At 32.4% G+C, this 11,883-nt stretch overlaps 1 protein-coding gene across 1 annotated transcript; it reads right to left on the bottom strand.

The window, feature by feature from the left end:
- Nucleotides 1-6,307: 6,307 nt before the first annotated feature.
- On the bottom strand, nt 6,308-7,196 carry LOC132307875 (protein P21-like). Its single transcript, XM_059805749.1, has one exon. The coding sequence runs from the start codon at nt 7,137-7,139 to the stop codon at nt 6,474-6,476; it is 666 nt and encodes a 221-aa protein (XP_059661732.1). The 5' UTR covers nt 7,140-7,196; the 3' UTR covers nt 6,308-6,473.
- Nucleotides 7,197-11,883: the final 4,687 nt, after the last annotated feature.

The raw sequence follows: 11,883 nt of genomic DNA, 5'->3' as shown, positions 1-11,883 counted from the left end.
AAACCATCCCTCAATTCTATCAGGCCTAGTTTAAATTTTTTTTTTCTTTTAACTATTTTTTACACACACACACCCCATTCTCGCACACTCACTTTGTTCATTTGAAGACTCGAATTCTCACCATCCACTTTAAAAGATAAAGAAGATACCACTAAAATACAAGGCTCTTGATCTAGTCTATAAATGATATACTTACTCGTATGACACTTCAAGTGAAAATGACCCTTGAAATGATAATTCATTCTATGGAAGGAAATTTTATTTCACATCTAAATTAATGGAATGAACATTCATTAGGATGAATGAAATTCTTAGCTGCCATGGCTACCACCATCACCGCCTTCTTGCCACCTTCCACCGCCGCCGCCCTCCATCGTCACCACCACCTTCCATTGCTAACTCCCTCCCCCGTTATCGTTGTCACTGCTTCCACCACCGCCACCTGCTTCCGCTACTTGCACGGCATTTGCCTTTCACAATCACTATTTAAAATGGTGATTATCATTTTATTCTTACATTATTTCATATTTAAAACCAAACAATAAAATAAGAATGACCATTCTATTTTATTATATTCTTATTCTCATTCTGATTCAATTTCATTCCTGCATATCTAACTAACCATTTCCTTTTTCATTTTATCAATACAAGCAATTTCTCATTATCCTCTCTTTTCTTATTTTTCCAATCCCTTCAATTTAATCAATGTGAGATAAAACCTAAAAACGAGGATAAACTAAAACGATTATGCTCACATGGTCTCACATGATCAAATCCCTTAACTTTTGTATTGAAACTCAATTCAAACATTAAGGATATCAAATTATGTTTATACCATCTCTTAGACGCTGAATGTTATACATTTTAGCTCATTTACTTGCTTAATTTATTCTCTTAATAATAGTTAATTTGTGATTTTACATTGTTTTATTGTTTTTATTTATTTCAAGGTTTTAATTGTAAAATCAGTCAAGATCAGTGATTCTAAGCTTTAACAAATGGCACTCTGTAGGACTGAACAATGTTGAAGATCCAAGTCTAATTATACTTAGAAAATATTCCAAAAGAAGCCACAAGTTAATGAGAATGGAAAGAAGAAGAAAATAAAAACTCCTTCTCCAAAGAGGAAACTTTCGCCGAAGTTAGTAATTTGAACCCGTTTTAGTAATCTGGCTGTATCTCTCTCCTAGAGTGTTAAAACAGCTAAATTCTTGCGATGGTTGAAAGGAAATTTGAAGAGCTACAATTTTTTATTTCATGAGGATTCCCTAAAACAGCTGTTTACATTGTCAAAATTAGGCTGAAAGTCTGTACGAATTTTTGAGTCCTTATTTGACAGAATTTCTATGTGTGTCTTCTATATGAAAAAGGGAACTTTAGGGCTGATCTTTTATTATTTAAAGGGAGTCATTTACAACATTGAAGGATCATACAGAGGAGCTTGAGGCTGAGATCAGAGGAGAAGCATTCAGAAGAAAGAAGAGATCAATCCATGGCGGTGAAAATGTCTTCCTCAACCATGAAAATTTTCACTCCAGTCATGCTTGGCTAAACGCTTTGCTAGGGTTATGATGTAGCCCTAGCTTAGCACACTGGTTTGATTGTATTTAATTATTGGAGAAACAATTTTTATCATGCATGATTATGTAATCTATAGAATTTTTAATTGACTTTTCAATAAAAATCGGCTTTAGAGTTTTAATTCAATTACAAATATTTTTCTATCTTATCTTAGATATTTTAATCTTATAATTGAACACAACTCATTCACTTCCTGTAGTTGTGAATGAGATGATTACACAATGATTTTTATCTGAATATAATATAATGTTAGAGATTTGATGGATTATGCCTAGAAAAGATAGACCATACTATACCCTAGAGTAAAGTAGATAGGTAGATGGTTTATACCAATCGAAGACAGTCCATGCTTAACTTTAAATTATATTATTTTCTAACTGAATTAATATGTGCTTGTAGGCGTGATTAATTCCCTATGCATGTTATATGATATATTTCCAATAAATTGATGCAATTGACCAGTGGTGCGATGTTAGTGGTGAAGTTTTACCCCAAGTCCTCTCTCTATATTTTCTACATCTTATTTAATTATTGTTCTTTATTTTATTTTCTATTTAGTTAATTTAGAATTAATCATCACAATTCGATTATCCTACTTTCAAGTTAATTTGGAATTTAAGAAATCTGTTGACAAACTTATTTTACACAAGTCCCTTAGGTACGACACCCTTACAAATAAACCCTATCTGCAAAGATTCATACACTTACGAGTGGTATATGTAAATCTCACAACACCATCCTATTTATGCTCTTTGCTGCATCCATGACAAGCTTAAAGTAAGCTCTTTATGAGTCTGAATCATTTTTTTAGTAATCGTGTAAATGAGCGATTCTTTTTATTTATTTGACTGAAAATGGACAATTTTGATTATGATTTGATAATGTATTATTTTTCTCAAAAACCATTTGGGCTTATTATTCATAGAGTACCACTTCACATTGAGCCCAGAAATTTGCAATTCTTGAAGGACTAGACCCATCTAGCTTAGTCATCGGTTCATCTAGTGGCTTTAACCATTGTCCAAGTCCGCATTGAAACCTTAAGCCCACCATTATAACTTGGGCCAAGTCCAGTTTTCACTATTGTTGTTGTTATTATTATTAATAATTACGAGTTTTTTTTTCTTCCTGAAAATTCAAGCAAACACCACCTTCACTTCATTATATGGTATGTCCCCATAGTATATTCTTTTTGAAAAAGTATATACTATATATATTTGAATTCATACATTCAATCTTTTTTTTCTCTTTAAGCAAACATATATGTTTCTATGTAATTGTCACCTTAGAGTTTATGAACCAGTAGAAAACTTTTCAATACTTTGTTTTCCCTTTGATTTTGTAAAGTAGAAAAGGGAGAAACCAGAATCAGACAGAGAAAAAATTGAGGAATTGGAGAAATTGAAGCAAAACGAAGAAGAGAGATGAGGAAATCAGAGAGAAAAATAATCGAACTCGAGAGAGAAGAGAGATGGAGAAATCGGAGACAGAGAGAGAAATTGTAATGAACTGTTTAGCTTCTTTGGACCTTTTTTTCCCTTCGCGGCGCGCAAAGCAATATTACTCTACCAAGATTGAGGAATGACGTGGCAATTACACATAAGATTCGGATTATTAGTAGTTGGCCAAACAGGTCGAAGAGAGTATCATTACTCTTTTTAATTATTATGAGTATTTTTTTCTCATGGTTATCCTTGCAAAAAGCCCTAAGGAGGATGATCGCGTCGTCTGGCCGAGCCAAATCATTTCAAGTAGCAAGGTTGTGCTCTGCAGCCTTGCGGGCGCCTGCCATGCACCTGCGGGCGCCCGTAAAATGGTCCAGAAAGATTACAAAATTGGGGGCCCCGCCATGCACTGCGGGGCCCCACCTAATGCCATGCCAAAGCCACTTTGACACCCTGCGGGCGCCCGCCAATCTGCTGTGATCTAAATAGTGTAATTTGAAAATGAAAATTGTGATTATTTAGAAAATATGAATATTTTGATTAATTCATTTCAAAACATCAAAAGATAACCGGAAATATAGACAAAAATCATTATGATTTGCTTGTTCCTTCAAATATTTTATCATCCAATCGTTGAGAGTTGTGAATTCTAATTTGTTTCAATTCAAACAATAGAACGAATATATAAAAATTTTAAGAAGAAGAGAAAATTACATAAATTAATTCAATCTCAAAAAGGAGATATTTGATAAATTTGTTACTAATGATAATGAAAACATAACCAAAAAAAAGTGAAAATTAAACAAAAGAACAACCAAATCTTCTAAAAGAATTGGAAAATAATATAATAATAGTAAAAGAACTTTATATTAGTGACTTGGTTCATAATGATAATCGGATTTGTGATAAGAAAAATCTTTATGAATAACAAATTTTTTGGAAGAAAGTGAAAGAAGGAAAAAAAAAAAAAAAAAATCTTAATCAAAAGGTCACTTTTATATTGTGGGGGTTCTTTAAGGTAAATTAATAATATTATTAAATAACAAAAATGATATCTGGGTACAACATACAATGCAGTGTCAAGCAAAAGAATCGGTCCTTGGGCTTGGGCGCCTCGGCCCCTATTTATAGGCCCAAATCCTTACACGAGTGGGAAAGTCCTTCAAGACTTCTCTTAGGGTAGCCATAATGGCTCTACTAGATATAATAGAGGTATTCTAGTCCTTTTATCTTGAGGATAGGTACCATTACATTAAATATCCATCCTTTCGAAGGCGGCAGCAGTTGAGATTCATTAATGTGATTAGTAGTGTCCCAGTCGAGGCGCGTGGGTTCCTCATCCTTTAGTTTGCTAAAGTATCTGGTGCTCTTAGCAAACACCTGACTCGAGTCAGGGTTGGTGACGTGAGGTGTGCCACGTGGCTTCGTGGAATTAATTCCCTATATATATTTTTTGCCTAAGGCCTCAAATTACATTAAACTCCATCATGATGGTTAGAAAATGGTGATAGGCAGTGAGCCTTGGAATTTGACTGATCAAGTAACAAACAGTAGGGGCAATTAGATTTTTGTAGGCCAATTATATATAAGTCCATGTCTTACATATAAATTGAGGAATTATCACTAAACTAGAATCTTAATTCTTATCCTCTATAATATAACATTCGCGCTATATCACATAGAATTCACTCAACTAAAGTTATGTATGTGGAAAAATTTCGTGGAAAAATTTAAGGAAAAAGAAAAACAAAAAAACTTTCAGCGTTTTAGCTTTAAATTCTAACAAAGAGCAAGAAAACTTTACTCTTTCTTGTCAACTTTTTTTTTCTTTTATAACAAAAGTATTAACGGAGTTTTTTTTTTTATTAAAATATGTTGGTCTAGCAGAAACAATTAGAGGCCATTCATCAATCTCTCTGTTTGAGAAATAAAATAAAATAAAACAAAGGTTGCAAGTGATCCATTGGATCCGAATCCAATACCATTTAAGTTACCCGAGACTATTGAAACAGAATCGCTCATTTACAGGATTACTCAAAAATTGATTCAAACTCATAAAGAGCTGTACTTTAAACATAATTTGCAGGTTATCTCAAGAGCATGCCGATTAGGATAAATACTATATTCATTCGAAGTAGATTTTCCTAGACAATGTAAATCTTCTTATTGACTATGTGTGTCAGTGTGTATATTTATAGAACCACCCCCACTGCACATTAATGAATGGACCTACACAATACTTATTTCAACTTTACATTTACTGTTGAATATTTCAAATGCATATTATCAGTTTGTGTGTGTGCAGTGTGATTCATATATATTATATATACCCAATCGATTGGATTCAAATATTTGTTAAATTACTTATGGTTAAAATTTTAAATTATTATGAAAAAAAAATGAAAAAAATAATATCTCAAAATAACTGCTTTTTTTGAGGAACCATGACGTCTCTTTATTTTGAGACAAAATGAGTAATAATAAGTATTTCATTACGAGCCATATCAGGTTGAGTTTAAAAGATGCCTTAGTTTAATGTGCTCAAACACTTTTAAATCATAATATATATAATGGTAAAAGTGTAAAACTATGATCCGAGTCTATGTTTGATTAACATGGTCTTCATGAAAACACGCTAAGTGAGGGGACTAAATTTTTTTTGTCACAATAAGTGAGGTGATTAATTTTATTCTATTTATTCATTTTTGTGATGTATATGATGTTTCTTTTTTCTTTCTTTCTTTGTTTATAGTCTTGACAAGAAATTTATACTCTCTTGGAGAAAATTATGTAACCCTCCCAAATTACATATAGGTCCATGTGTTATATATAGATTGACAAAATGTCACCAAACTAGAATCTACAATATAATATTCGTGCTATATCATATCGAATCCATTCACCTAAAGTTGATGATGTTATGTGGAAAATTTTCCAAGAGTGATATGGCGCGTAGAATACACACACTCATCTAAAATTATGAGCGTGTGGAAAAGTCTCAAGGAGTCCAGAAGAAAGTATGGTTTTGGGCATCAACCGATATAGAAGTAGCTGATAGTCATATTCATATTGATGTACCTCCCTTGTATGTATATAATGAGTTATCTTGTGAAGTCGTCTCTTTGTATAAGCATTTCTCTTAGTCCTACCGATACACACACATTTTATCGTATTTTTTATTTTTCTCGGTAAATAAGAATGGTAAATTTGTTGGCTTAATGTAAAGTTGTGTACTCGTATGTATAACTTATAATAAAGCCCAAATGGGTTGAGATAAATAATACTAGAATGAAGCTTATATCAATATATGAATTAGGTTACGGAAAAGGCATGAACACATCATAACATGTGCTCAAATTTATTCTACAAAACTGATTTGAAACCTCATAAGTGGATTTCACTCACAGCTTTTATTATAGACTAATTAAGTAGGTAAGAAGACAGTGATCAAGGGCAAAACACAACCCTATAGTTGGTTCCACCTGGGCAGCCTTTTGTGGCAGTATCATCCTTAGGGTAACTATAAGCATCCGGGCACCTGTCCTTGAAAAACTTGGAGTATTCAGTGGGCCCACAGTTCCCGGAATTGCAACAATACCGATCCGTCTTGAAGACAGTACACGGGTTATTGCACCCGCCCAGTGCCTTCAATTCATTCGGGCACTGACCGACAATATCCGCGGTACACCGTAGGTGAGGGCATCCATTGGCCGTGGGGCTAAACTCCATGGGCACATTGAACCCGTCCACAAGAGAGATGTCATAGAAATCCTGGTTCATGTACTGGTTTAACCCATACTCGGCGAGGGTGTTTGGGGGCACACCATACGCATTGCATTCCAGGAGCCCATTGCAGTCACCGGTATTACACTTGCCCCGCCCTGATGCATCGAAGTTGCAACCGGTTCGAGGCCAGACACGGCCTCCTTGTGTGCCTGCCGGGACAGTGATGTCCCATGTTTGGCCGTGGTCAAGCCGCCTGCCGCCACCGGGCTTTGCCCCAGCCCAAACTACGTAAGGGCAGTTGTTTACGACGGTAAAAATGGCTGCATGGCTCAAGGTGATCAACAAAAGGGTAGTGACAAGGAAAATGTAAGATTTGGAGAAGCTCATGTTTGGAGTGAGAGAAAGTAATAGTTGTGATTGTGTGGTGTTGTTGAGGGAAGTGGGTTGGGTTTTTATAGGGGAAGGGTGGCTCTGGGTTAGCTCACAGGAAGGTCACTTTTTTAATATCTATGGAATTTTTAGTTAGATGGTCATGATGATTACGTCATTTAGCTCGACTCTAAGACAAGTCAACAACTAGCGTCAATCGAGGAGGATATTTGATAATTATTTGTTGTGATTTGTCTTTACAAAAAATAGGTTAAAATTACAAAAAATAGGTTAAAATTACACCGAAGCAACAACGTTGAACGCTATTTGTAACATTTTTGTATCAAATATGATTTTATGTTTTTGTTTATAAAAATTTTATAATAAATATAAGTCAGCAAATATGTTTTTGAAATCCGAATAGTATTGAACACACTTCAAAATAAAAATATTATTTATGTTTCGAATTAAAATAAAAGTACAAAATAATTGTGTTTTCCAAACAGACTGACCCAAAGCCCTTTCAAAATTTGTATATAGTCCGGGACTTAGATGATTCTAACCAATCACAACGCACTACAACAAAACAGGTTTTCAGCTATAAAATATTTATCACGAAATCAATTTCATATTAAAGAGTAGTATATTTTGGGTGACATTTTTTTTTTAGAACAGGAAGATTATTAGTTTATATATTTGTGTGGAATTCATATTTACACACAAGTTGTGCTAGAAATCATGAATTTTTTTAGACATTAGCAAATTTTATTTTATAAATTTCGTGAAATTAAATGAAGCTTAAAGTCGCACCAAATTTCATAAAATGATATCCTTTTTCAATTCTTTCTAGCCAGTCAATGTTAATAAGCCTTATTCTTTCCTAAAGATTTTTTTTTTTCCTTCATAATCTCGATAGGATCTTCAACTCTCTATCTTTTAATTTTAAAAGGAAGTATGATCGTTAATCTTCTTGCTGACTATATATATATATATATATATATATATATATATATAATTGGATTATTTCATATGAATGAATGGACTTAGAATTAATAGCATGTGGGAAAATCTCAAACAGTGGTGCTCCACAGAATTTAGTACTCGCCTAAAATTAATAATTGTGTGGAAAAGTCATGGATTGCAGAGGAGAGAATTATTCGCAGCATCAACCATACTCAGGACCCCATTGTGGGGTAGCCGAATCTTTAGAATTGTTACCGCTTAACTTTCGGCTTTTTAGCGTTTAATTCTAATAGCAAGAAAAATTTACCGCTTCTTGTCAACTTTTTTTTTTTTTTTTTTTTTTATAACAAAAGTATTAACGGAGTTTTTTTTTTATTAAATATGTTGGTCTAGCAGAAACAATTAGAGGCCATTCATGAATCTCTACGTTTGAGAAATATAAAATAAAATAAGATCAAACACTTTTTTTCGACTCTTTTTCAAATTTAATAAATATTTGATTTTATTAAAATTTATTAGGGTAAAAAAAAAAAATTGGTAATCGATACCTATCCTCCCTTTTTCTACAATTGCACTCCACATTATTATTTTTCTTAATGAAATGATAAAAAGATCACAAATTCATTAATACATCATCCCTTATTTTATAATATTATAATTACTCTTTTCATTATAAACTTTAACTCTCTATTTTTTTACTTCTTACTTAAATTTTTCCCCCTTAAATATAGAATTCATTCAACAAAACAATATCTATCATAAATAAAATAAATTGTTATAAGCCTCAAAATGATTTAAAAAGTTACATAGTATATACTTTTTCAAAAAGAATATACTATGGAGACATAATATATAATGAAGTGAAGGTGGAGTGTTTGCTTGAACTTTCAGAAAAAAAAATAATAATAATTAATAATAATAACAAGAAAAATAACAGTGAAAACTGAAATTTCTTTACTTAAATTTTCTCCCTTTAAATATAAAAATTTATTCAACAAAACAATATCTATCATAAATAAAATAAATTTTTATAAGCCTTAAAATGATTTTAAAAGTTACATAGTAGTGTATATACTTTTTCAAAAAGAATATACTATGGAAACATAATATATAATGGAGTGAAGGGGAGTGTCTGCTTGAACTTTCGGAAGACCAAAAAAAAAAAAAAATTGTAGTAATAACAACAACAGTAAAAACTGGACTTGGCCCAAGTTATAATGGTGGGCTTAGGCTTCGAATGCGGACTTGGACAATGGTTAAAGCCACTAGAAGAACTGATGACTGAGCTTGATGGGTCTAATCCTTCAAGAAGTGCAAATTTCTGGGCTCAATGTGAAGTGGTACTCTATGAATAATGGGCTATGAGAAAAACAATACGTCATCAAATCATAATCAAAATTGACCATTTTCAGTCAAATAAATAAAAAGAAATCTGTAGTAAATAGATAAAAAATAAAAATAAAACAAAGGTTGCAAATGATCCATTGGATCCGAATCCAATACCATTTAAGCTATCCGAGACTATTTGAAACAGAATCACTCATTTACAGGATTACTCAAAAATTGATTCAAACTCCTAAAGAGCTGTACTTTAAACATAATTTGAAGGTTATCCCAATGGTGCTCTCATCATAAGTTGATATACTTAATTGAAGGGACTGGAAAAATAAGAAAATAGAGGATAATGAGAAATTGCTTGTATTGAAAAAATGAAAAAGCAAATAGCCAAGTTTGATATGCATGAATGAAATTGAACGAGAATATGAATAAAATGGAATGGTCATTCTTATTTTATTGTTAGGTTTCGAATATGAAATAATGTAGAAATGAAATGATAATCATCATTTTATATAGTGGTTGTGGAAGTCGAAGACAATGATGATAGCAGAAGGAGGTGGCAGCGGTAGAAGGCAATGACAACGACAGCTAGGGAGGGCGGTGGCAATGGAAGGTGGTGGTGACAACGGAGGGCGGCGGTGGTGAAAGGTGGCGAGAAGGCAGTGGTGATAATGGTGACAGCCAAGAATTTTATTCATTCTAATGAATTTTCGTTCCTTTAAATATAGATGTGAAATAAATTTTTATTTCATAGAATGAATTATCATTTCAAGGGTTATCATTTATAAAGTAGGCCTGATAGAATTGAGGGATGGTTTAGCCCCTGAATTGCATTTTGTCTACCCTGTTAAAGTGGAAGTATTTGGAGGAAAAAAAGTATTACGTATTGCCCCTTTAGCCTTAATTTATACTGTATTATAAGTGAAGATCACGTGTGGTTATAAGTTTTTGATCAATGTGCAAAAGTTTTAATTTTTTTTTTTTTTTCCTAAATAAAAGTTTTAATATTTAAATGATTCGCTTTGGTAATAGAGTCTTAAGTTTGAGAATAGGTATTGTGTGTACTCGGTATACTTGACACATTACAGCCGTTCATATTATATACACATGTCGTGTACCGGATATATCGTATATATTATCCTAACTTGAATGATATGATATCTCATTTTTTAAAAGAAAAATTGAGTCTCCCAATAAACAGATTGTGAGTATTAAGTAAGTATGTTTATTTTAACTCAAGGTAAACATATATATACATATTGTTTGGCTATAAAAAAAATTTGGCAGTGTTTTTTAACTCAAATCGAAAAGGAAATCGATAGTTATACAAATTTAGGATTTTCATTTTCCTTTTTGGGTTATCTCAATAAAGAGGGCTTTAATAACATAGAATGAAACATATGAAGGGAGTAAAGAAAACTGAACAGACGTTCACCAAGACAGGGTCAAACGTCCAATTTTACTCCATAAGTATTCCATGAGTGCAATTCCAATAAAAAGTTACATGGGAATTATTAATACACTAAAATTCTAGTCATTAAAAAAAAAAAAAAATATACGTGTAAATGATAAAAAAAAAAATACAAGAAAAAGATTACATTGTCAAAAAATATGTTGCGTTGGTTGGGGGACCTTTGCACATACTCCCTCTGACCATATTTATATTTACTTCCCAAGTAGTTGTCCAACATTTCAAACTTATACTTGAAACTTCTACGTAATTTTAAATTCAAAATTCATTGTTTAAATTAAATACAATTGTTGTCAATTTGAAACCCCGTGTATCATGTCTTTGATGCCGTGTATTATCACCATGTGGCCAATCAAAATCGTCTACACATAGTTGCAGACTTTGACTTACATCACATCTCCTAGTATTGGACACTTCTCATATGGCAACCAGATTCTTAAAGAACCAATCAGCATTAACTTATTAAGTCACTTATCATTGTAACAAATATCACGTGCAACAATAGACAAAATAATTATAGTCATTTTAATTTACGAAATTACTCCACCTGTTGCATCAATTGGCTAATTTGATTCTAGCCTAGTGACCCATCTTAAAATAAATAAATAAATAAATTATTTTTAAGGTGCAAACATACACATATATATGTTATATATGTCGTGATAAGAACATCTAAATACAATTTTTATTTCATTGCACATGTTTTCATACCCCTCCCCCGTTAACGTGGGGGTAACGGACCGAAAACCTAAACAAAGTATATTTGTCATGTGATATTGATTAATTATTTTTTTAGATGAAATTGTCTCTTACTTTAGGGGTGCTCTCAGATCGAATTAAGTATCAATTTTAATCTGATCTGCTCCCTAACGAATTCGAAAAATCTTAATCCGCCCCACGGATCTGTGGGATAACGGATCGAATCAGCGAATTTGGGTTTAACCTAAATTGTCCAATATTATTTATTTTATAACCATAGCCTAATAGATA

Source organism: Cornus florida, unplaced genomic scaffold, assembly GCF_030987335.1.
Source record: "Cornus florida cultivar Cherokee Brave unplaced genomic scaffold, ASM3098733v1 CherokeeBrave_3.0.0_Hap2_Chr05, whole genome shotgun sequence".
In the NCBI taxonomy this organism is placed as follows: Eukaryota; Viridiplantae; Streptophyta; class Magnoliopsida; order Cornales; family Cornaceae; genus Cornus; species Cornus florida.
Note: the sequence above shows the minus strand (reverse complement) of the source record. Positions and strands in the feature narration are given on the sequence as shown.